General features: G+C 39.6%; 1 protein-coding gene across 2 annotated transcripts in view; it reads right to left on the minus strand.

Annotated features, from left to right (window-relative positions):
* Window positions 1-27,435, minus strand: part of Nsun3 (NOP2/Sun RNA methyltransferase 3) — a 56,915-nt gene extending 29,480 nt beyond the window's left edge. The window contains exons 1-6 of one of the 2 annotated variants that reach the window (XM_060370608.1): window positions 27,233-27,435; window positions 26,579-26,807; window positions 25,618-25,727; window positions 11,984-12,324; window positions 1,964-2,118; window positions 948-1,069 (exon numbers count right to left, since the gene is read on the minus strand). In XM_060370608.1, coding sequence (XP_060226591.1) covers window positions 948-1,069; window positions 1,964-2,118; window positions 11,984-12,324; window positions 25,618-25,727; window positions 26,579-26,590 — 740 coding nt within the window. In that variant the 5' untranslated portion in view covers window positions 26,591-26,807; window positions 27,233-27,435. Of the gene's footprint in view, window positions 1-947; window positions 1,070-1,963; window positions 2,119-11,983; window positions 12,325-25,617; window positions 25,728-26,578; window positions 26,826-27,232 lie in introns of those variants that run through there. The other variant, XM_021628180.2, reaches the window with a different exon arrangement.

Consider the following 27,435-nt stretch of genomic DNA (forward strand, 5'->3'; position numbering starts at 1 on the left):
TATCAACTCTGGACAGGTGGTATCTGAACAAGAAAAAACATTTGCCCTGCAAACCTGACAACTTGCATCCAATACTTGGAGTCCATGGTAGAAAGAAATAACTAACTTCCAAAAATTGTTCTGTGACTTCCATACATGCACCATGCACCACAGTGTGCATGTCTGCACACATACACACACGAAAAAAGAGGAGGAGGAGAAAGGGTAGGAGGAAGAGGAAAAGAAGAAACAAAAATTCAAAATCCTGACAAATATATTTTAAATGTAGATTGAGTAAAATTTAAACAAAAATACTCATTTAACAATTAGTAGATATTTAAGAACTTTAATAAGAAATGGTTTGTAAAAATGAAGCAAGTAGAAAACAATATATTGAGACAAAGTGGAAAGAAAAACATTAAATAAAATAGAAAATCCAAAAAGACTGGTAATGGCAGAAATACAAAACAGTGAAGGATATTTCATGAGAGATAAAAAACAAAACAAAACAAAACAAACAAACAAAAAAAATACTTGAAGCCTCTCTGCTTACAGCTTAGAAAAAATAAAAAACACTGCGGGAGTCAATTGTGAAAAACTAGTAGTCACATCTCCCTAAGAAATTCACTTGTCTAGAAAATTACCAAAATAAGAATCTGGTTCAGAACTACTTCCTCAGGAAGACACCTCTAAGTCTGGTTAAATAGCATGATAAGCCCTTGGCTTGGGACAAAACAAGTAAGAAAACAACTTTGAATCACAGAAAAATCCTTGATGTCTTTTGATAGACACATTGAGCAGAAGAGGCAATACAGCACTAAAGCTTGCAATATTTTGCTTGCAACCTTTGGAGGAATTAATCAGAACTCCTACAAGAAAGCTTTCCATTTACCTGCCTGACATGCTTGGCTGCAGCTATTTTAAATTATATCAGGAACCCAAATAGCTTTTGAATAAACAGCCCTCACCTTAAGAGTTCTACCTGTAGGACAGGCAAATTGTTCCTTTGCTGGATCCTACACGCAGCTTTCTGAGAGTCCGAGGAAAAGAGCCAGCTTCGATCATTTGAACATGGAGCATCAACTAACACCTGGAGGGAACAAAAACAATGCAAACAAACTTAGGATGAGGTATGTGGAACAGCTAAAGGAAGAACCACTGCTTTAGGGAACCAAGATATGACACTCTAAGTCCTTTTATATATTTGCCTCAGTTTACAAAAAATTATTTGCAGTGTCTTCACTGGAGAGAAGAAACATGAGCAAGCTAAGCATCTATTTATTAATTGAATTTAATAATATTCTTTTTTCTCTTCTTTTTTGGTTTTTCAAGACAGGGTTTCTCTGTGTAGCCGTTGCTGTCCTGGAACTAACACTGTAGACTAGGCTGGCCTAGACTCAGAGATTCACCTACCTTCCATTTATTGGCATTAAAGGCATGCACCAACACACTTGGCTGAATTTAATATCCTTGATGACTATAACTAAAGCTTACAAAAGTTACTCGTCTTCAGAAAACATAACTGTTATTTCTGAACTCGTATTTTTGTCATATCTTAAAAAAATTTTACACTGTTGGAGGCTGAACCCAGAGTCAGTGCTTATTTTTAAGAATTAAAAATTCAATTTTAATTTACTGAAATTAAATTGGTGTCTATCATCTATCACACTCTGATATGAAATGTTTCTGAATTAAAGTAAAATGTACAAATGTTTTTTACTGGTTCAAATGATAACTGATCATTTCCAGAGTAACTTTGAGGTACCAGAAAACAGAAACCTTTCTATAATATCCAAACCCGACATCAATGTTTCCATTGAACCATACTAAGCTTCAAATGAAAAATGCCCCCATATCCACTGTATCACAATCTCCCAGAGCACTGAGAAATGTACCATCTGGAAGCAGACAGAAAAGAACAACAGAGCAACACAATACCGTATCACTGGTAGGCTGTCAGGTTTTCACAATACAATAAAAGTACCTTGTCAAATGTTTCAGGCTGGGCATCTCCCATATCTCTGCCATCCAATTCAGACACTTTAATTACATTTATCAAAGGTTGTGGGATGAAAGATTCCAATGTCTGTCTCAGCCATCTCACTCTCAAGCTATCATATTCGTTACAAAGAAGATAACCTAAATATAAAAGATTAAAAAGTATTCCAAGACAATGGAATTGGTAAATTTCTACTTTTAGCAAGTAAACTTCAGAAAAAAAAATCAATGCTTCAGATTTACATAGAGATATAGCTCAAAGGTAAAAACATTATATAATTTTAAAAACAATACATACATACTTTATAAAATATTTACACAATGTTTTGCCTCACGTCCTCCCAGAAGCTCTCATGCTTATTCAATGAAATTTAGTTTGAAAACTTATAGATTCCTAGATATGCTTAACAACAAATACCTCACATACAATTTTCACCCTGAAAATAAGCAATATATTCTGATAGGCATGTAAAGTTTCTTGCTGGTACAACATATTCATTTTAAATGAAGGTAATACAGTATATATACATACATATATAGAGATATAGAAATATACACTATATTATATGCATTTATACAAGCTCCCAGTAAGAGAAACATGGGTTCAAAATGTGAGCTGAGAGCCTAGGAAAGTTAGTTAGCTGAGTAACAGCTTTGGTTTCCTTGTGGGGACTGGTAAAGTACAGATCATACATGCATAGTGGCTGTTATGATTAAATGTGATAGAAACTGAGAAAGAGATGGTGGCTGAAGAAGACCCTTCAGTTTCTTCCCAGAGAGATACTGCATTGAAGGGTTTGGGAAGCCAGGTGAGAGATAGTGTCTGGTTTTAGCACTGAAGAAGCAGAAAAGGAAGAGGTGTCCTTGTCAACACCCCTCCAATTCTAGGCATTGTGATGAAAGAGATCTGTCCTGCTTGGGAGAAGGGAAAGAAGTCCAGATGTAGGCTTGAAACCCAGTAGCACGGCCTGCCCCAGACAGTCTCACAGCCCTCACAGCTAGGCTAGTACTTGCAGACTAAGGCTACACACTCTCCTTAGCCAGGCACCTACATGCTGACACCATTCCTCCACCACCCTTGGGAAGCAGACTGAGAAGCCAGACTCCAACCTGGAAGACAAACAGAAAACTGAACAGGGGACTTTGCCTTGGAGCAGAATGCTAAGACCACCATGGTGGATCCAATTCCACTTGCTCAGACCAAAGCTTAGACATGGAGCCCTGAGTCGTGCCTAGTGTCATGGGAAGGTGTTTACGTCTGTGGGGCAGACTTGTGTGTATATCACCACTAGATACACTCTTGACACTGTTCGGTACCTGTCTGTGAAATTCAGATGAAATCAAGCCTGGTAGCCCAGGACAAAATCTATACTCCTTCCACAACCTGGAGGACAGACAAACAAACAGGATTCATCCTACTAACCAGTAAGAGAAGTGAGCACAGGAATTTCCCTAAGAAATACGTACATTATTATGAAAATACATTGAAAGAGACTAACTTCAGAAACTCATAGGCAGAGTTAACAATACACCTTGAGGTTACTTAAGACTGGCATCTTAAGATAAGGACTTAAGACTGAGTACTATGTACTCAGCCTGTGCCTTTAAGAGAAAATTGTAACAATCAGCCATAATTGTGGAGTTCCCATGTAACTAGTTTTTATAATCTAAGCAAATACATAGCTGAAATATTAAAAATATACATTTCCATGCCCCTGGCCCACAAGTAATGCATGTGTGAATATACATTATGGTATTAAATGCTAAAAATAGAGAGGCTGAAAATAAGGTTTTAAAGCAAATATTCCTAATGACTATTGGAAATGTCATTCATATGGGTGATAGGTCTGTTTGCAGTGGTGTTTGCAGCATTGTTTGTTGGGGTCAGCTGGAGTCAGTGAAGTTTCATCCCTTGAAAACTCTGCTTTAAAATCCTGTATCACTTCCCATGTATGTTTTCTGTGCTGTTCAAATAACTACAGGTGGAAGTTCTTTGTTAGGGATACAGATATGGACACAGAAGCAAGGATAGAAAAGACAAGATAGCAGTCAGGCATGCACAGCTTCAGACTCATATAACAGAATACAGACAGGAGAAATGATGGAATACACAGGAAGAGAGAACAGAGAAGTCAAATATCAGCTCACTCTTGGTATAACTACTCCAAGGGCATTGTTTTGATTTCTTTTCGTTAATACATTTGAGGTATGTCGAGGTTGTTACCAATATGTTAAAATTGATGCAAAAACTCAATGCCAGGCTGGTAAAAGTAGGGAAAATTCTAGCAATCCTAATCTACAAGCCAGTGACTGTGACAGAGCTCCTAAACCTGCCTTAATGCAACCATCAACTAAACTTTTAACCTTGCCAGCATCTCTTGTGGCTGGTTGTAGATGTTCTGGACCATGACTGAACATAAATCTACCTAAAGGACAGACAGTATATAGCAAGGTAGGGCTCAGTGTCCCACTGCTATGGTGGTCTTGGTAAGCTGTGGGCTCTAGGTATAACCCAGGGTTACAATATTTTTAACCATGGAACTAGCCACTCAGTTTCCTCCCTGACTCCAGACAAAGCAGAGGGAGCAGCTGTCTACCTCAAGGCAAGTAAAGAGGGGTACTGGGCTGGTGAGATAGTCAGTGGGTAAAGGAATCTTCCACAAAGGAGTGTGAGTTGAGTTTGAGCCACAGATGCACAGAAGAAGGAGACAACTAACTCCTGGAAGTTGATCCCGTGGATACACATGTTGGAGGAGATAGCTGACTACTGCAAGTCAATTTGACCTTAAGTCAAACCCTGGCAAGTATACATGTGCGGCCCCAATGCACGCGTGTGTGCATACACACACACACACACACACAAGTCAATGTAAAGAAAGGAGGTTTGTTTGTTTATTTATTTATTCATTTATTTATAAGAAAAGAGGAGGGAGTTGTGCATCAATTTGCATCAAGCCACCAAGTAAGAACCTGGCTCTGTCCTTTCTTGTGTGGCACAGAACCCTACATAGCTTTAGTGCCTGACCATTGACCAGTGAATGGCTGAGCCATATGGGTATACCCCAGCTTTGGAGTAAAGTTTGTAATGACAAACTACTACATTTAGACACTCCTGTAGTTCACTCTGAACTACATACTATGTGACAAAATGAGGCTTGAGGAATCAGGTTGCTGAGCCAGCAACAGTAATGAAAAACAAAACAAAACAAACAAACAAAAAAGAAAAACCCAACAGTCGAATTGTAATGAACCTAGACTTTTGGTGCCATCTAGTGCTCAAGTACCAGAAAGGCCCAAGACTCATGCTAACCACTTAGAATTTCTGAAAGAGCAGGCATAATAAACACAGCTAGAGCACAAAGACCTGATGAAATACCTAATGTTTAAGCACAGACAAAGTCATATGTTAAGCTTCAGAAATCTTTACGGAATCCTGATCACATCTAATGGATAAAAAAAGACAAGAAACTGAGCATAAAACAAGCAGCACCTGCATAATGGAAAGAGCCAAAAGTAGCACTTTTAGGTTAACACAGAGAAGCAACTTAATACCTAAACAGATAAACAAAAGAATAAAGGGACTCTAAAACATCAAACAACTCAGAAGGGGAAAATAGAATCTACTTCAAAAGTGACTGAAAAGAGGGAACTCGGTGGGGGAGGGTATGGGGATGGGAATGAGGGTAGGGGTAAGATGTGGGGAGAGTGGGGGAGGCAAGAGGGCAGGGTGAGAGAAGTGAAACCAATGGGGGAGGACATCTTGGAAACAAACTGGAGAACTTCCACAGAATAGGTAGGCTCCTGGGAGGATATGGGGTGACTCTAGCTGAGACTTCTAACTTCAGGGGACATGGAGACTGAAGTGGCTACCTCCTAGCCAGCCAGGACTTCCAGTGGAGAGAGGAAGATACCATCCCACCCATAAACTTTCCACCCCAAATTTACCTTGTCTACAGATGTGCAGGGAAAAAGACAGATGAGCAGAGAATGAGGGAATGGCCAACCAACGACTGTTCCAACCCGAGACCAACCCCACAGAGACAGCCAACTCCTGGAACTATTAATGATGCTCTGCTACGCTTGCAGACAGGAGCCTAGCATAGCTATCCTCTGAGAGGCTCCAGCAGGACTCTGCTGCTTTCCCCTAACTGGGCTGCCTTTTCTAGCCTCAGTAGAAGAGGATGTGCTTATTCCTGATGCACCTTGATGTGCTGGGCTGGATTTGTAACACAGGAGTGGTGGTGGTGGTGGTGGCTACCCTTTCCAGAGAAGAAGGGGAGGAGGGAAATGAGGGTGGAGTGTAGGATGGTGTAACTGGGAAAAGAGGAGGGAGGGGGCTGTACTGGGATTAAAAAAATGAATAAATTTAATAAAAAATTTTTAAAAAATCAAACAAATATTTAAATGCAATAAAAGGCAGTAACAGTAGAGCAGATCAAACAACAACAAAATGCCAGTTGCCTTGCAGATTATTTGAAAACATATTGTTGAAAAAAAAGGAAACAAATAAAAGGGGTGGAGATGAAGAAAGTCTGTGAGAATTTGATGTTACTATCAAAAGAGCAAAAGTATGAGTTGTAGGGGTTCAAGAAGGAAGTGAGAACATCGATGGAGTAGAACACACTTCCTAGAAATCTCCCCAAATCTAGAGAAAGATACAAAATCCAGACACAGGGATGTCAATGGTCACATCAGATCCAACACAACCAGATTCACCTTGAAGTATATTATGACAAGCCCTCAAAGGTTAAAGACATAATACTAAAAACAATAGTAGTGTGAAAAAAATGTCTACAGATTTAAAGGAATAGCTTAAAGAGTAAATATAACTAAACAAAGGGTTCGTTCTGATTGTTCCTATTACCAGAAGTTAACTACATGTGTAAACCACACCATTGGAAGTAGAATTTCACTCTAGATGGACTACAGTCCTTGTGGAGAAGCTTGACCATGCCACTCCATTAAGTTGCATCATCCTTGGTTAACAGTTCATGTTTTACTATTTAGGATCATAATTGTTTGCTCTTTTTCAGTAAAACCAGCACAACTCAAAAGCTGTTTTAATTAAAAAAGAAGAAAGGCAGCCCACCACTGTGGTGTAAGTGAAAGCAGCTGGATCAACAGACAGACAAGTAAGCTAATTCTTTAATGACCTTAAGCTCTTTCACCAATCAAAGCCTCCAGCTTTGTTGCCTAAGATAACATCTAGTGTGGATGTCATGAAATTCGCTGTATGAACTGCACATAAAGCCATTATTTTAAGTTTTGATTTTCTGTAAGCACTGACTAGCATTGCTTCTGCATTCCACATTTGAATACTGTGGCTAACTGAATTTGGATTTTAAATATCAGCATGAAGACAACAGTGACTTGTAGGGAACCATTATCATTAGTCCTACTTAGATAGAAAGCTCCTTCATTTGGAACACTGCTGGTATGATAGTTCACTGTTATAGATGGCACTCTTCCCCTCTTCAAAGTCCTAGAATGTCTGCCTTTGGGTTCCCAAGCCATTACCTTCCTCACTACAAATGTGTAAAGTATCTATAACCTATGCATGAGGTGGGTTAATATTAAAATGCCACTTGTCAAAATGGAATGAGATTCAGATATTTCTTTTCCATCTTTTAAAATATTAAACAGTCTATACCTGAAATTTATAAGCTTGTAAGAATCGATATAAGTACATCATCAAGGAACACATAGTGGGTATAACAAATACTCCTTGTAATAAATGATTCCAAGCACAGCTCAGATTATAAAAATAATAATGTAGCCTTATTAAAACGTAACCTTATTATTTATTTTTTATTTCTTATGCCAAAATACAGAAAGCTTCAGTCATAGAGTTATATCAGAAATTTAAAACATTCAGGGTTTTTTTTTTTTCTCCTAAAAATCAATATGTTGATATCACTAGCCAAGTACAACTGGCTTCATATTTTGAACATGTTTCCAAAATTTTTTATTTCAACAGCAAATGTTCTCAAAGGAAGAAGTAACTTAGCAGTCTACAAGCTACAGTATGCATTTCCTGGGAAAAATAATACCTTTCTAAGAGACAGGTAAGCTTGGAGGATCTGAACAAACTACTTTTCGATCATCCACTTTTTACAGACATCTTCTTACACATGGTCATTCACCAATTTTACAAATAAAAAAAAAAGTAAGCTTCTTACTCATTCATAATCTAAAGAAAGAATGTGCTAGGGTTTAGAAGCCTCCAATACATCCAAAAAGTACAATTTAAAACACGAAAAGGCTGAAGACAAGGCTCAGCTAGTAAGAGTTCTTGCTGCTCTTTTAGAGGACCAGAGTTTGAGTGTCCTTGGCTGCTGGATCACAGCTGCCTCTATTTCCAGCCTACTCAAAGCTCCCTTCTGACCTCCTTGGGTACTTGTTTGTTTGTGTGCGCGCGCGCGCACACACACACACACACACACACACAAGGTTGTTTAAAAGGATGAAAAAGCCTCTGTGCTACACTAACTCCAGAAAGTCTCGATAGCATAAACATGTGTTATGCAAGCATAAAATTATGCAAACAGACGAGAAGACATGTTTCCTACGGGAATCAGCTTCCTGGAAGTCCCTAGCAAAGAACCCTAACATGGCCATCTAAGCCAAAAGACGTATTTTAAGTCCCACGCTTACTTGGTCGCAGGATTAAATTGATTAGCTTTTTTGCTGTTTCTCTATGATCCTTGAAACAGTATAATTAACTATTCAAGGAAACATTTTTAATAGATCACTAAGAGCTTTAGCAAATAAGAGTAGAAGGAAAATAAAATTTTAGGAGAGGTAATAAAGCAGATTCAGCATCAGGAATTGCTTGTGGAAAAACCAAACATTGTAGGTAGTAAAAGGACAAGAGTTTTAGGGCTTTCTAAAGAAAATGTTTAATCGGGATCTGTTAGGATAAATGCTCTGGATATTCCCATTGCAGTAAAGCTACTACAAAACCATTACTTAACACAGGTATTTATGATGAGGCAGAAAGAAGATAGGCAAACATAGGAGGTCAAAACGTTTTGTATTATACTATAAGTTTTACGGACAGCTAACTCAAGCATCTTCTAAGGAAAGATTGTAAACACTTAGCAAGCCAAACAGGAGGAATTCCTCCCAGTGCTTACCTCCAGGGGGGGTTGTAAATCTTTAGCCGACCTAGTTCGGAGGATTATTAACAACCCCTAATTAACTAACAATAAACTACATAAACAGACCACAAGTTTAACAATCCCCTGGCCCTCTACTTGCTACACTGGCAAACAAGTCACTAGTTCCATATTTGCTCTGCTTAAGAGGCTGTTAGGCCAAGATTTTTTTGTAGACACTGCTTCTACCAGGTTACTCTTTCAGTTAAAATATAAACTTTATAAATGTTCTGGGGGATATGTCAACTTTAAGGTGCTTCTTTGTAAGATTACTATAAAAGTGTTGGCTTGACTTCAGTAAAACGCAAAAGATCCAAACCAATACCACCTGGTGTTGGTCTGACTGTCATTTCGCCTATCTGTGCCTTCCTGATATCCAAATTCCCTGATTCTCCGGCGGACGCGGGGCACCCGAGGGGGCCGGTCCATGGCACCTCTGATTTCTTTGTTAAGAATGTGTTAACAACTAAGCAAGTAAATAAATGGGCTTCAGGTTCACTGTTGAAAAACTGAAAACCATATTTTAAAGTGTGCTCACCTAACAGATCATTAAAATAATGCCTGCTGCACCTGGCTGCTTGCAAACATCACTCAGAAGAAATTTAAACACCACTGTGACCATTATAGCACAGCCCTTAGTATTACTGTTTTTCATCTGTGTGAACAATATATAAAAATAAGATGATAAAACTCAACCAAATATAACTGCAACTGACTTTGCCTCTTGTCATAATAACTAACATCCAGAAAAACTAGGACTATGGTTTTAAACATTTTAGCAAAATAATACCTATATTATTAAGAAAGTAATTTACAATGAAATGGGCTATTTTGTGTGTGCATGTGTGTGTGTGTGTGTGTGTGTGTGTGTGTGTGTGTACATGTTCATGAGTGTCACTACATGGGTAGTTAAGCAAGCATGTAGAGGGAGCAAAGGTTGATATCTTTGTCCACTGCTCTCCACCATAGCCCCAGGACCTTCTTGTCTCAGTGCTAAGATTCCAGGCAAAAGCCAATACTCATAGTGTTTTCTTTTAAATGTGAGTGCTGTGAAGCCAAGCTGTTTAAGTCCTCATGTTTACATGGCAAGCACTGTACTGGCTGAGACATATCCCCAGCACTTAGACTTTATACCAATATTAACAACAATGATAATGTCACTCTAGAAGAACTTACTGCATTGTTTAGTACTATCTTCTCTTGCCATATGTGGTTAGTAGAACTTGCCTGTCCTTTAGGAATAAAATAATTTCAAAGACCTCTAAGTATAAAATACTTTCTCTAACACCTTTATTGTGATTGTGTGATCAAGGGTCATTACCTAAGTACTCTGAAAAATGTCAAATTAATTTCACCTCTTGTGGTTCTCCTCCTGCCTGGGAGTTGCCTCCCATCAGCACCTCAAATTCAAGAGGGGCAGGAAACTAGAATGCCTGGAATGGCCTGCAAGGATCACACACCCTGTGAACAGCTGATGGCAAGTTCAAACTTTAATTCCAGAGAACAGAAGTTATATACCCCTAGGGGAGTGGGTAGGGGGCTCCAAGAAGAGGTATACATAATTGGTTGGAACTAGGCACTTTAAGGATGCTTGATTTGCATTATACAGCACACTCTTATCATATGAATAGAATGTCAGTACCTAATTAACATATAGGCCCACAGAAGAGAGAGCAACAGAGGCCACACATCCAGGGTAGTTAGGGAAGTCTGTATCTAAAGATACTGTCCAGATGAAGTCAGGCAGAGCTGAGATCCTGTGGAGGGGAGGGAGTTCTGCCTTTAGTGCCCAGCTCATAACGGCTATCCGGTCTAGGCAACTACAACCTCAACCAGCAGGGTACCTCCAGAAACCTCTTGCTACTTTCTCAAATAAGAATATTCAATGCAGTGTCCAAGTGGGTTCCATAGTAATGGGAACAAGGGACTGCCTCTGACATGAACTGATTGGCCTGCTCTTTGATCACCTCTCCCTGAGTGGGGAGCAGCCTTACCAGGCCACAGAAGATGACAATGCAGCCCACTCCTGATGAGACCTGATAGACTAGGATCAGAAGGAAGGAGAGGGGGACCTCCCCTATCAGTGGACTTGGGAAGGGGCATTCATGAAGAAGGGGGAGGAAAGGTGGGATTAGAAGGGGAGGAGGGAGGGGCTTACGGGGGATACAAAGTGAATAAAGTGTAATTAATTAAAGTTTAAAAAAAGAACAGAACTGATAGAATGAATTTATATATATGATATATTTATATATATCATATAAATATAAATGATATATAATTATAAACAAATATATTTATGTAAAATAAATATAAATTATATATTTAAAAAAAGAATATTCGAAAACTTGAACCTCTGTACATATTACATAATCTACTGAACAGAACCCCTTTAGAACCACATGGCTTAAGGAATAACGCAACACAATAGTTTTAAATGGATTTACAAAGAGCTATGACAATGACATCCAGACAAACCTGTCAAGTGTAAGGAACTCAGTGGCAGAGTACTTACTCAGTCTGAGAGAAACCCTGAGTGCCATCCCCAAGTGAAACTAAACACAAAAAGCTAACGAAAGTTCCCAAACCTTCTGCAATTAGCTTATGAGCATTCCCTTATATTCTCTGGGAGATTTATGTTCCCAAAATGTACTTTTGTAACCAGACAACAGGAAAACAATGCTCTGTACACTTATTTCCTCGGCTGTATTTTTCATTCTTACTCATGGTTTCCTCTTATTCTGGCTTCCTAACTCAGCACACTCATTCTCACATTCCTCTTCATATATTTTCAAGGTATTTGAAATGCTGAGATGTGAAACAATGTGAGGTGTGGAAAGAACAGACAATACCTGGATATGCACACTGCAGCAGAGCTACGGATTTGCCCCCAGGAGCGGCACACAAGTCCAGGACTGCCTCCCCATCACTCAGTTCCAGAGCCAGGACTGGCAGAAGAGAAGCAGCATTGAGGAGATAGTACTTTTTCAAGTTTCCAGTCTGATGTCGTTCTGAAGGCATTCGATCTGGAGTTCGGCTGAGGTAGCACTTCATTGATTTAGGATAATATGGTAAAGAGCCTTGAAGGGTTCGATAGCCCCTCAAATATAAGTCTTTTTCCAGTTCAAAAGGATAATTGAATCGGTTGAAGAGGACAGCATATTGCCACAGTGATGGAGATATTAGAATATCCCTACGGCAGCAACAGAACAATAAATGAGTAGCAGGATCACGAACTAGTGTGATTTTAACAACTGATAGTGTGAATGTGGTCGTAGGTTTACACTTCATTTACCTGTGATTTTTCAGACAGAATCTGCAATGGTTATTCTGCACTGTCAGTGACTGGGCTGAGAAACAAGCCCAGTCTGGATGTGTCTGCGAGATGATTACTTGGTGAGGCTCTTGCCTAATCAATAGATTAATCCCTGGTGGGTTCATATACAATCCGTAATTGGGGATGATGAAAAGCCAGATGTGGGCCTGGTTGGGAGGTAACAATCACTGGGGCTGTGTCCAGGGGAGGTAAATTTTGCCATAGTCTCTCCCATCACCTTTTCTGTATCCAGGCCCTGATGATGAGAGTGGCTTTGGTCCACTAAGTTCTTCCCACTGACTGTGAACTGACACTTTTAAATCTATGAGCAGAATAAGTCCATCACTTTACACCACTTCCATAACTTACTCTGACACAGCAACCTAAAAACTGACTAACACAGGATTGGTCTTCTTGACTTTTCGTTTTGCTTCAGAAGGCTCTGACACAGCTCACACTGATCCTACTTAAAAATAGATTTTCTTCATTGTAGCTTATTTTAAAATTAATTTTGATTAATGTATTAGGATTGCAAGGAGGCTGGGAAGAAGGTAGAAGGTAAGAGAACTTGCTTTACAAACATGAGTATATCCAGCAGCCAGCTACAAAGTCAGGAAGGCTATGCATGCCTATAAGCCCAGCCCTAAGGGGCAGACAGCAGAGCTCCCTGCCAGGTAACAGCAAGCTTGCAGTTCTGTGAGAGACACTATCTCAAGGCTGTAAGGCAGAACACAGCTGAGGAAGACACCTGAAGTTCTGTTCAAACCTCTGCATGATGGGCAGATACACACACCTGTACCAGCATGTGCAAGGGCATACTCACATGCAGACAGCACAGAAAGATCACACACACACACACACACACACACGCTCCTTAAGCTGTAAGTCTTAGAGGAATGCCTTACTTCTGAAGTATCCACTGAAGTCTTGCCCTCCAAAAGCAGCACACCTAGATTTTACATAGCTTTGAATCTGCCAGAAGGTGTTTTTGGTGGGAATAGAGATGGGTCAGTAAGTGCTTACTCATCTTGGAGAGGAGCCACATACAGTTCTCAGGACCCACATGACAACTCACAACTGTATGTAGCTCCCTTTCTGGCCCCTGATGCCCCCTGCACACAACCGCACACATAAACTTGTACAGGCTTAAATTTAATAATGACAAACTTTTTAAAACATAAAATGGAGGAAAAACGTTTTTGTCTGTCAGCATTTGCACAAAGAAAGATTTTCCTTAGTTAAAGGAATTTAAAGCCAGGGACTCTTTACAGTAGAGGGAAAAGTAGTATCACAAAAATAATGTTTGAAGGGTGAACATTAAGCTCTTTTCCAACAGCAATAAGGGTTTGCAAAGCTACCTTTGGGGAAACTCTCCAGTAATAGAATTAATGAGGTGACAAGAGGCTCAGATGATAGAGACCCAAGGATGATTTAAGCATCGCTTATTGGACTTATGGCACAGGCTTCCCCAGCAGCTTTTCCTTCATAGATTTGTATTCCAGCAACAATTAGGTCTCTTGACAATCACAAGCTCACATCAACCGACAGATGATGCAGCAGGAAACATTTAATTTATTTACTAGCTGACCTCTCTGGCTCAGTTATTTGGGAGTCTCATTAACCATGGTCAATTAAATAAATTCCAGCTGCTACTCACCCTGAAGTTGCTTATGTGAGAAATGGCTGGATTGAAATGTAACACCTGTGACTCATGCACGCCATATGAATTTCAATTACACCCCAAATGTGGGCTGCCTTCACCTTTCCTTGCCTCTTGCTTACTACAGACCGTACATCTATTGTATTTATTTTGCCACTGGATCCTGCTTAGAGTTACTGATTCAGCAGAATCAGGCCTGAAATTTTTATTTCTTTTAAAGAAAACTCATTTTTTTAAAATGGTGACTCATTTACTTATTTGTGTGTGTATACAGTGTATGGTGTACATGTGCAGAAGTGTGGGTGCATATACATCTCAGTGTGCATGTGGAGGCCAAACAACAACTGGGCATCAGTAGTCACCCATGTGCACCTTCCTGGAGGCAGGGACTCTCGTTTCTGCTGCTGCACTCAGTTGTCATGAGCGCAACTGAATGCACTCACTTCCTGGAGGCTGGCCAGCCCTCCAGCTTTCAAGCAAATCTCCTTCCTCCAGTTCCTATTTTGCTCTAGCACTGCTGAGATTTTAGATGTGTGCAGTAGTATTTAGTGAACATGAGCTGAGGTCATGCTTGCTCAGTAAGCATTTCTTTTATCTACCCCACCCAGAGTCAGAAAGTCTAGTTTCTAACAACTTTTCAGGTGGTACAAAGACCTCTGTTCTTTTGGAGCACACTTTGGGAACTACAGCTTTAGCACAGACAGCAAACTGAAATTGAGACTGTCACTATACATTTTAAGAATTTGTGTACCACTCATATTCCCTACACTGGATGGAAATTTGCTCATTGCTGACAATCGTGTGCAACAGTCTGGAGTGGCTCAGCTTACATCACCTGCACAGCTCTTAAGAAACAAGGGGTACTCTCAACTCTTTGGTCTCAGACAGTGTTTCTTTTAAGAACCAATTGGTTTCCCAAAGTGAGGGGAACAGGGACTATTTTTAACAGGAACTCGATGACTGGCTCTTTGGTCTCCCCACCCCCGAAGGGAGGAGCAGGCCTGTTAGGCCACAGAGGAGGGCTTTGCAGCCAGTCCTGAAGATACCTGATAAAACAGGATCAGATGAATGGGGAGGAGGTCCCCCCCATCAGTGGACTCGGAAAGGGGCACGGTGAAGATGAGGGAGGGAGGGAGGGAGGGACTGGGAGGGAATGAGGGATCGGGACACGGCTGGGATACAGAGTTAATAAAATGTAACTGATAAAAAAAATAAAATAAAAAAAAATAAACACAATACACAAAACTCTAAAAAAAACAAATAAAAAAAAAAAAAAAGAAATACCCAAAGATATTCTTGGATTTTTATTTTTTCAAGGGAATTTAGGAATCAATTGATCAGGTAAAAAAAAACAAAAACAAAACAAAACAACAACAACAAAAAAACCTGCGGCACATACTCGTAATCCCAAAAGTCAAGAGGATAAGGCAGAAGTTCAGGCCAGACTGGGTTATTCAATGAATTCCAGACCAGATTGTGCTAGAGTGAAAACCTCCTTAAAATTAGGGGAAGTGTGGTGGGGAACTGAGAGGCTTTGATTTGATGTACTGTATAAGAGAAGAATAAATAGAAGAAAAAAAAAAGAAAAACTATAGGAATCATGTATATAGAAAGTTCAATAAGGATTATATTAAAAGCATTAAACTTGGGGGAGAATTAACATTGCCATTGCATTCAGTCATTCTAACCCCCAAAAGGTTGTTTTTACTTATTAATATTTTCTTTGAGCTTTCTTAGTAGAAGAATAATGTTTATGAAGGATTATTAGTTTAGGAACATCCTTGTCCTTGACTATTATCTAATATGCTAATTGAACAAAAACAAGAAAGAAGTTCCAGGACAAAAGCAACTGCACATGCTCCGGTGTGAGGAAGGGCTGGCATCCCATTGTGGTGTTGGCTCATGGTGGATGATATGGACAGAGTGGCATTTAAAACTTTGAGTTAGTGAAAGGTAGTGATTCACAGACTTAAGGATGAGAGACATGTGGTTATAATGTTCTTGTGAAATGTATATAATTTACTCTTGTTCATTCAAATGGTGATATCTCTACCCCACTATCTAGTTTCAATCCAGACACTGAATTGTGTAAACATGCCACCATTTGTTCTTGTATTGTCAATAAAACAAGCAGCCACAATGCTGAGCAAGGGAGAGAATAGGGTGGGACATCCTGGTCCAGAGGGGAGGAGAAGAAATCGAGGGGGAAGAGAGCAGAGATCTGCAGGAGAGATCCTAGAACCATGAGGAGAGATGAACCAGACCTAAGATATGACTAAAAGCAAGTATAATGGGTAAAATCTGAATGGCAGGAAACTATGCAGGCTTGGAGGTTTAGGATGGAGTAATCATTACCCAGCATTGTGCTCTAGGTTAATTAAATATATCCTAGTCTCTATGTGGTGATTTGGTAAACAGCCGGTTTAGGAATAACTACTGCTTAACTGAAAGATACATCAAAATAAATATTAATAACCCATAACAGAGACCCCAATGATATATGAAATTAACTATTGCGGTGGTGAAGCAGAAATCTTCAGAAATTATTTTCCTTCATTTACGAACTAGACAAAATAGAGTCTCACTAAAACAAGTAAAATTGGAGTCCCTCATGATCTACACCTAGACTCATTGAACCATTTGAATTCCTGTGAAAAACGTTCGTTTGAGACAAAATGTCACTATCAGGTTCAGAATAAACTCTTGCTTCAACTTTCTGAGTGTCTAACATAAATGATTCTCCCTGAAACCCTGATCCTACAGCATTAAAGGTGCAGAAGGGAGAGAGCCAGAGCATTTCTATCCTACTGTACTGAGGCAGGCCTATTGTTTCAAAAATAAAATAGCTTTCCCCTAGGAACAGCCACAACTGGACCACCCCAATGATGCACTGCTAGGAGCTGCTGCGGCTGGTGCATCTAAGTCCTAGAAAGTGCCACATTATACCATTATAGGACTCAGCTCCTCTGTGCACCAGCTCACCACTGCTGTAGAGAGCAGTGCCTCCTCTTGGCAGGTATGGAGTCAGATTCAACGCATACGCGCACCCGCACAGCACACGCACAACACACGCGCGCGCGCACACACACACACACACACACACACACACACACGAGCTACTTCTTTTAGACCGCAGCTCTGGACAAGTAGAATTTTGAAAAATTCAAAGATAGACTACCCAGTTATGCTATTTCAGTTACTGGTCTCCTAGGTCTACAGAAATCATGTATATCTGAAGCTAGCATGACTGGCACCTTCAAAATCAATGACCTAGACACAACTATTTATGCATATAGAACTAGAACAGTGTGCTATCAGCTTTCCTCAAAGCTGTGTTTTCCCCCCACACCCTTACCCCCGGTGTTCAAGAATGAATACAGAAACTCATAAGTGGCAAGAGTATTGAGAATAAATAACTGTTGAATGTCCAGCACTAAATGACACATCTATATCATAGTTTTCCCAAAGCTCAAGGGATATTTTGGAAGAAGCAGAATAAAGAGAAAGATGGGGGTGGGGTGGATTGCTGACTTCTCTGGATGACACGGCTGTTGTATTCTTGGACTCACAGCAGTGTTATTACATGCACAAGATCTGGCCAGTCAGCACCTTACCCTGGAAGGGAAGGGGACTCATGAAGACTTAAACACACTTAACGGTTAGTGGAAAACAAAGAAACACTTTTTTTTTTTTAATTGGTGCAGCCAGTGGTAAATTGCCCACGCTTCTGTAAATTGTAACCCATGCTCTAATAGACAACCTTAATGACACTCATTAGGCTACACACACAAGCACTTGCACACACATACAAATACACACACATATACACATAAGACATGAAAGTAAAAGTGGGGTACTTGGGAAAAATACTATTATAAGCAGTAAAGGGGGGACAAGACAAGTGAAGGCAACAAAGTGTATGAATATGATCAAATATATTATGTACATGCATGGAAATTGCCAAGAGTCACTGAACTGCAGAAGCAGGCCCATGGGCTTTCTGGAAGGTGGTCTGGTATTTTGCAAGGAAGGTCTGTACCAGATTACACACTCAGAATTGCTTCCAGCCTCTGATACCCCTTCTTTTTCTGCTGCTGTATATCTCAAAAATCTGGCAGGGGTTGAACCCTCACTTTCTGGGTACTTGTCCACTCGTGACTGAATAATCCTCCTAGAGGATCTTTATTAAGATGTACTGCTGTTCAGATGAATTAATTCCTGATTGTAGAATTCCTGATTTGATTCAAACCATTTCAGAAGTTGAAAAGTTAATAGAAAGTTTACAACTGCAGGAAGTACTTTTGTGGTCCTCCAGATGCCTCACAAGGAGACAGGCTTGAGGCAGATTTGTGGTTTCAGAAGAGCTTTAACTCTAGAGATGGGACCACGAATCCTGGTATGTACCATAAAGATAGGCAAGTTGGTTTGAACTTCCCATGAACCCAGAATATAACAGAGCTACCAAGAAATGTCTAAATTAAAAACAAACCTCAATGTTAAAAAATACAAACTGTTTTGTTGTAAATCTTTATACCTTGTCTGCTTATGAAATAACATACTGTCATTCTAAATTTACTTTGTATTTTGGAATGAAAGACAGATAAAAATTATTGTCCTATACTCACTATAAACTAAGAGATAGCTGGAAAATGTATAGCCAGGTCAGTCCTAATTGAAAAGACATATATTCTTGTAACCTCTTGGACACTGTTAACCTTTAGGCCTTGTCAACCTTTGTCACTCTGAACTCACTATGAACTTATATGATGGATACATAGGTAAGAAATGTTTAGTTTTAATGAAAAAAGATGTTTTAATTTTCAAATTTATCTGTTTTGTGATTAATTGCTTTTTTTTGGCTATAAGGTAATTCATTTTCTGACATAGACAAGCATAAAATTGTAACCAAACAGTAAACAAAGTTTTTAACTTTATCCACCTTTTCCTCTTGAATGCTTATATATATGTGTGTGTGTGTGTGTGTGTGTGTGGTCTATTTCCTATCTCTTATTTCCTATTCCCTTGCAGATTCACAAATAAGTTAACAGACTCGGGGCCCTGCCACCAGCAAGCATATTTAAGTTTACTGGAGATCTCTGCATTGAGGCTTATCTACAGAAAAAGAGCCTCCTTTTACAATCCCCTGCAGTTTTTGGCTAGAAGCTGTTTTTTGCCACCCTGGCTGCAGGAAAAAAGTGAACAGTTTAAGTTTTCCATGTAAGCCACAGTGCAGCCACTCCCAAATCACTAGAGAAGGAATCCTTGGCTCCCTCCCCTCTTTCTTGTTCTTTCAATCCTCTGCCTGAGCCATCAGCTCAGCAACCTAAGAGGTAAACCAAATGCTGGATTCTGTGTCTGGTTTAGTTTTTCCCCTGGATCTGCCAAAGAAAAATGCCATAATGAAACCTATTATGTATAACTAATACATGCTAATTTAAAACATTTTTTAATGCATCTGTGAGCAGGATATGGGGTATGACTCCCTCAATTCCAGTATTCCAGAGTCTGAGATAGACTGTGCTACACATCAAGACCCTGTCTCAAAACTCAAAACATAAACAATTATAAATAAATTCACCCAGAGGAACATGAATACTGGACTGACTTGAGCCTCCACTGTCCACTTAACACTCATGTACTGATGCTTCTTTAATAAGTAAAACTACATTCTTCCTTTCTTTAAGCTTTTCCAATGTATTTTTATGTTTGGACACCATTTTTATTCACCACTTTATTTACACTTCCCTGGCATGCCCACTCATAAACTCACTTTACATGTACTGTAACATTTGTTTTCCTAGTGGTCTTAAATCTCTAAGTGTAATAATCATTATTTTTAGATTTCATTATCAACAACTTTTAATACAAATTTGTTTAAAATTTGATATTTATTAAAGATAAGACTAGGATTTGACAAGAAATCCAGGTGGTGGTGGTGAATACCTTTAATTCCATAACATGGGAGGCAGAGGCAGGTGGATCTCTGACTTTGAGGCCAGCCTTGTCAACAGAATGAACTCCAGGACTGCCAAGCCTGCACAGAAAAATCCTGTCTCAAATAGCCATAAAAAAAAAAAAGGATATTACTTTTTGCTAGAATGATTCAAGGTTCGATATCAATTTTATACCTATGTTGGACTTTTATAAGGTAGAGAAAATTCCCACTTAGGTCAGATAAAATTAAATGTTTTGTAAAATTAAATACACTTGTCATGTTTTGAATTCCTTTAAGTTACATCTCCAAAACAATTATTGATCCATCACCAAAAATATTTTAATGATCTGTCAATTGTAGTTCATTGAAATCAAACCATAGAAAACCTCTTAGCTGTCAAACAATTTTCCATTTACTTTCTAATACCAGACACCGCCATCCCACATCTCGGGCATATGTAAAGTTTGACATTCTAGGGAAGTACTTTATAAAGGCTAGATAAATGGACAGACATTAAGAGCATTTGTTGTTCTCATAGAGGACCCAGGCTTTATTCCCAGTACCCACAACCACTTTTAACTCCAGTTCCAGGAATCCGATGCCCTTTTCTGACCTCTTCAGGCATATACAGTACATACAGACACCAATGCAAGCAAAATACTAATAAAACAAAATAAATAAATCTAAAAAATAATTTAAAAATGAAATGCTAAATAGAAGTCAGGATGGAGAAGGTACGGCTCTCATTGTGAATATATAAATGTGTGTTTTGTTTTGTTGCATTTTTGTTCCTTTCTGGTTATAACCAGAGAATGGAAAGTTGGGAAAGGACAGTAAGTACTGGCTTGGGTTGATGGGAGGATAGTCCCACCTACCTTTTGAAAGGGCTTAGAGACCACTGAAACTTGCTCTGACTGTCTATCCCTACCAAAGTCTTTGAAACTCATGTTTCTTATTGTTATTACAGCATGCCAAGTCATTACTGACTTCTTGCTAAGATTTATTCATTCTCTAAATAAATACTATGCTTTAGCTATATGCTATATCTATTTTTAATATACATTTTTATGTTTAAATTTTATGTAAAGTGACTTTGGATGTTTAAGCTATGGATAAAGTAAAAGAATCAGTTTTGTTCATGGATTCCTTACCCATTACTCTTACTCTAATTTTGGTGCCATGATGAACCCTAGTGTCTCATGGATGCTGACTATGTTCTCTACCAGTGATATATACCTTCAGCCCTATAATTACTATCTTAATGAAAGTCAAGCACTTAAAAAATGAAAATGTTGAAAAATTACATTGTTATTTGGTAATGCAATCTTTTTGTTTTCATTTTGTTTTTCTTTATTTAATCACTTTACAGCCTGATCCCAGTCCCCTCCCTCCTCTCCTCCCAGTTCCACCTCCACACCCCTCCCCTTTATTAAGCTTTTCTGTGACATTTCTTTTCTTCTGCTATTCTGTTCCCTCTCCAACATTCTCTTCAGTGATGAAGCTAACTGTACAGTTATAGTTTACATTTCCAGGGTTGGAAAAAAAAAAAAAGCATGTCCTTGTACGATGCCCACACTGTCCACTAGAGGGTATTCAACTGGCCATTTTAAGAGTTGGTCTCAGAAATAAAGGATTCATGGAAACACACTGAAGTTATTTCCAAGGCAATTTTTCTTTACTCTTCAGAGATTTTTAACAAGGGACTACATACGACTTCTCACAGTCTCCTGGCAATGATTCACAGGGGTTGCCTAAGACCACCAGAAAGCACAGATATTTACACTACAATTCATAACGTAGCAAAACTAGTTATGAAGTAGCAATGGAAATAACTTTATGGTTAAAGGTCATTAGTAATACTGTGGAACTATATTAGAGCATCACAGCATTAGGAAGGTTGAGAACCACTAGTGTTTATAACTATATGGAATAGATAGTAATTTGCTTGTCTTACAGTTATGGCAATGATTTTCAATAACTTATCTAGGTTATGGGCTACAAGATGCTGAGAGACTTAAAGGCACGCTCCTAACTATTATAAGGAAGGAGGAGGCAGAGAATCTAGTCTCAAAAAGAAGCCTCTTCACTCCTATGATTTTTGGTTCAGATGTAATACCACACACAGTGAAGGCTTAAAGAGGGTCTGTGGACAGGGTAGCACAATGGAATACAGCAGCACTAAGAAGCAGCATGAGTGATTATGAATAATCTACAAGCCCTCTCCAAATAGGTGATGTGTATTCATTCCTTCACTAGTTATCTGACTCTGTGTGTTTCCATCTGACTATCTGTGAGTGGAAACTACTATATCTCAGAAGGCTACACAGGGGATTGTGGTTGGTTTTTAAAATGATGAAAGTATTACCTGCAACACAGTGCCATGCCAGCGCAGGGAGCACAATGTTGTGACAGCAGAAGCTAAAGAAAGCCAACAAAAGTTTGGAGATGATGGCTATTGCAACATGACAGAGAGATGAGGTAAAGTTAACAGTAATGACAGAGTTTATATCGTATCCAAATAAAAACATTCCTAGAGGGGGCTGGAGAGATGGCTCAGCGGTTAAGAGCACTGATTGCTCCTTCAGAGGGCCTGGTTTCAATTCCCAGCACCCACATGGCAGCTCACAACTGTCGGTAACTCCAAGATCTGATACCTTCACAAAGGCATACATGCAAGCTAACCCCCAATGCACATTAAATTAAAGTAAAAAAAAAAAAAAAAAATTCCTAGAGAGAAGCAACAGCCTCTGGAGAGGGTGCTAGGGAAGGGAGTGATTTGTGGTAATACACAGATACAGATTTGCCAAGACTGTGCAGTTTGCATCGGAACTACAACTTCAGGGATCCCAGGGGTCAATCCCTTGTTCCACAATTCACAGAACACAGTGAAAACTGTTGTGCTTGCAGTCATGGGTATGGTGTACTACAGCAAAAGCACTCAAACTCAAATATGTCGTGGGAAGAGACAACCTATTGTTGGCTCCAGTAGAAACATGGAGCAACATGGGGCAATATTGCCAGCTAAGGATGCTTACAAAATCTAGCTTTTTTGAAGAGTCTGTCATGAAGTTAACTGACTGTCCATCCATACAGCCAACTTTGACTAGACATCAACCCCTCTGGAAGTTGTTCCCTTAGATTAGCAGGTGTGGCGCAACTCCCCAGATAAACACCTGACTCTTATCTGGGCATTATCAGTACATTTCAAGGACTCAGAGATCACCTCTAGGGAGCTGAGGGAAAATCCCAGACTTACTTCCCAGTAAATACAATTTCTTTATAGCAAAGATAATAAAGGTAAAATGAAGTAAAGACACAAGATTCACAGTGATCCCTCCAAGAGAACCTAAGTAAATCCTCAGAGTAACACGGGTTTAGAAAACAGTAACAGCAAGCATGCACATATGTAGAGAGGGAGAACTAAGAGTGATTGCTAGAAGACAAAAGTAATGCACTCAATCTGGAAAAGAACTGCATAGTATAAGATGACATCATATAGATGCAAGTGGAAAATTCTGCTACAGATTTCCCTGAAGGGAACAAGCTGGAAGCAAGCACAGCAAAAGGTGAAGTATAGAAACCTTGAAACCAAGTCTTCCCTACTGCTACAGATATCTGAGAAATGTGAATTACTTTCTAGATGAGAGGAAAGGAGAACAATGCTGAAAGTAAAAATACTTAAAGTACAACATAACTGTTTGCAAATAGCTATAAAATATGTATTTCTGTTCTTATTTCCCTAGGCTACCTTCCAAGGTCAGCCTTTCTAAGAAAGCTTTTATTTTGCCTATGGCAAATTTAGTACATGTTTATGCAAAACTTAAATTACCATGAAATCCTACCAAAAAGGTAGATGGAGCAGAAGGCACAGCTAATTAAATGGCTTTGAGGTTCACTGCTCATTTTGTTCAGGGTCAAATAGAAATTTATCAGTCTTTCTGGGTATATGGAGTAGAAAATCAACTCATTACAGGTTATGAATAGCCAGGTTACTAAAAGGTCTCCAGACAAAATACTTCTTGCAAAGCTTTTGTTTTAAATAACCCAAGTATGCTAATTATATCCCAGGTATGAGACATAGTACTGTCAGTAGTGGGAGATCTGGACTCAGACACACTGGGCCAAAGTCCCAACTCTACTTACTAATCAGCTAAATGAATTTAGGCAAATTACTTTAACAGTATGCTATAGTCTCACACAGGAAACAAAGTACTTAAAGTAGGTACTGTTTGCACACAATGTTCATGCAAAGTGCGGGTTCTTTAGGTAGTTCATATGAATAGCTTTTCATACTAAAAGCCTCATGAATTCATTATATACTTCACTATTCACTTTTTGATAGAAGACTCATTATGAAGTGTAGCACTGTCCAAATAACAGTTGCATTTTCATATCATAATATTTGTTTACTAAATATCTTAATGTCCTAAAATCATTGAACAACTTCCTATTTTATTATCTTTATTAGTAAGATTTAATCTTTGGTCCAAATATGCTTAAAGTTATTCTAAGAAGAACTACCTATGGAGTTAATTTCAGAGATTGTATAAAAACAACCATTTGAGAGATTTCAGAGTATCTACAGTCATTACTTTTCCTTTCTGCTGTGCAAAATAGATTGAGTAATGTTCACTCATCCCTGAATGTCTGGTTCCTTTTGCCAAGCTAATTCTAAAGGCACCAGAGGCTTTCACTGGCACCCACACACTTCAACAAATAAAATATCCTATTATTGTTGCATGTTTCTGGAATGTTCACCAAGCCTTTTCCATTTACTTCTCCCATGAACAGACTGTATATAGAAAGGCCCATAGTGTTCTTTGTATCATTTATACAGATCAGGCACTTCATACAAAATCCTATTTACTACCATTTCAATCAATGCAAAAACTCACCAAAAAAAAAAAAAAAAAGATATTTGGCACTTAAAAAAACAAACAAACCTGAATTTGTTTTTTTATGGAGTATGAGCATGGAGGTCAACCGACAACTCACAGTCCCCACCCTGGGGACTTAATAATGTTCCCTTAATGTCAAGTGCCTTCTCTTCTCACCAATTCAACCTCAGCACCATGAATGCCCTTTGCTACTTTTTTGCATTATATGCTTATTTTTAAAAAGACATTTAGATACGTCTGTCCATGTGCACGTGTCTCAAATACAGACATAATGGTGATGGTGACTATGTCTGCTAAGATAGAGCACTGGCTTGAAGGATTTGTTATTTTCTTAAGTTCAGAAGGTGCAAATTCTTCAAAGTTGGGATTTTTATTATAGCATTGTTTTAAGATGTAGTGCATTCCCACTTTACAGATAAAATCAACTGCTTGAGAGGGGGCCATTCATTTTTACTATCACTGTAACGTTTTCATTTTTTTTTAACCATTTATGCCTCATTTCTACAGTTCAAGAAGGAGAGGGTAGCTAGGGAATCCCTTCACCTTTATTCCTAATGTACCCTTCCTCCCAAAATGAACACGAAATCTTTCCCTTCACTGTGCTGCTCTCATCAGTATATACTATTATATACTTCCACCGTTCTGTCATAAAATATCAACAGATGAGTTATACTAACCTTACTGTATTCCAGGAATCCCCAAGTTCTTTGGAATACTGTTTGTCAAACTGATCCAACACAACTCTGCATATCTGTTTTGCAAGCTTCCTCTCTGATTTTGCTTTCAGCTATGACAATAAGAAAAAGTTGCTGAAGACACACTGTAATGTCACAAATTTATTGAAATCTGACATTAACTGGACCTTAAATTGTTTATATCTGTATTTATTCGTTGAGAATCTCATACATGTACACAACTTATTCTGAAAATAAAAAAGGACCCAAATTATTCCAACTCCACCCAGACTCCCCACCTAAGTTCCCCTCGAAAGAAACTTCAATGTCCTTTTTAAAGATCTGCTCAGTTCAATTAGTGCGATCATTAAATGGTGTGGAGCCACACCCAGAAGAAAACTCCTGCAGCCACAGGCAGCTACTGCCAATAGCCTCAGCAGCGAGCGCTGAGTGCTGGCTAGTGCTTGCCACGGGAGTAACACCTCACTTGTAACAAAATCATAGTTTTTGATATTCTACGTACTTATGAAAATGACGTTTCTCGAAGTGGTAATTACACAAATGTAAGGTACAGGTGACTCCTAAGAAATTTCAGAAGGCATGAGAGGGTTTTCGTTTTGTTTGGTTGGTTTTTTAAACAAACATTGTGGAGCTAGGTCACCACCGCGACCTTTCCGTAAACGTAAGGTTGCTTCAAAGTAAAGTTTATTTACGGAAACAAGCGCTGCCCTAACTTTCTGGAGCGTCCCTAGTCACCCAAGTGCACGGCAGGCCCAGAAAGTATTAATGGCTCCGGCATCCCAGCGCCGACCCCGGGCTCGATCCTCCAGCGGGCGCGGGTGGACAGAACCCACAAGGAACACGTTCAGCCTCGTTCCAGGCTTTGGGCAGTGCGGCTCCCATCCCAGTCCGCCCTGTCCCTCCGCGGCTTCCGTCCCAGGCGCTGGACCGCCAAGGGCCTCACCCGAGTCAGCATGGTCCCGCCTAAGCTCGCGAACTACGGCTCTTTCGGAGTTGGCGGAAACCCACAGACAGGCTGCACTTCCGGTCTCCGCTCGGAGATCTCGGGTTGCCTCGCAGGTCCTCCTTCCGTTCTCGCGAGACTGTGGCTCTGCGGAGCGCTGTGCGTTCTTTCCTCGGGCAAAGGAGTGGGTCTGAGCCATCATTTACAAAGTCACCCTTCTCGTCTGTGTCTGTGGGGTCGGGACAAGACCTGTGTCAGCGTTAGGCTGTCAGTGTTTTAGTACCAGAGGCACAGCCAACTTACAAGTCTGAGCCCCTCATTGAGAAAAGCGACCGAAAGATTAAATCGTGGCTTCCCTTAGGCGTGCCTGCGGTAAGGTACTCCTAGAATGGCAAGTGGTAACTACTACATCGAAATGCCGAGCAGAGCTCTCGACGTAGGACGGAAGCTGGCCGTTAGTACGTAACTAACCTGACGGGCAGGAAAGCTGTTCGTATGTTTTGTAACCAGCCTGACCGGCGTGAAGATATTCTTGAGACGATCACCCTGTCACCCTGTTGAACCCATGCTTCTCCGTTTCCCCTTCCCCCGCCAAGAAAAAAGTGGAATTTCCCCTGTGAGAAGGCAAGTAGGGCAGTCAGAGAGGGAACTTACCTTCTGGAAAGAGGTTTCCAACAGTTCTAACATGTCAGACCATCTTCTAATAGGATGGGATTGAAACCCGATGATGCTGTACTAGTCCCAGGGACCATGGCTCTCTCATAGGAACCCCAAAGAAAGACATAGGGGGTCTTTCGCTGGATCTTTTTGTTCCTTTTCCCAGGGTGGTTACATGGAATAAATATCCTTGTTCTGCT

The sequence above is a fragment of the Meriones unguiculatus genome, chromosome 17, assembly GCF_030254825.1.
Source record: "Meriones unguiculatus strain TT.TT164.6M chromosome 17, Bangor_MerUng_6.1, whole genome shotgun sequence".
Classification (NCBI taxonomy): domain Eukaryota; kingdom Metazoa; phylum Chordata; class Mammalia; order Rodentia; family Muridae; genus Meriones; species Meriones unguiculatus.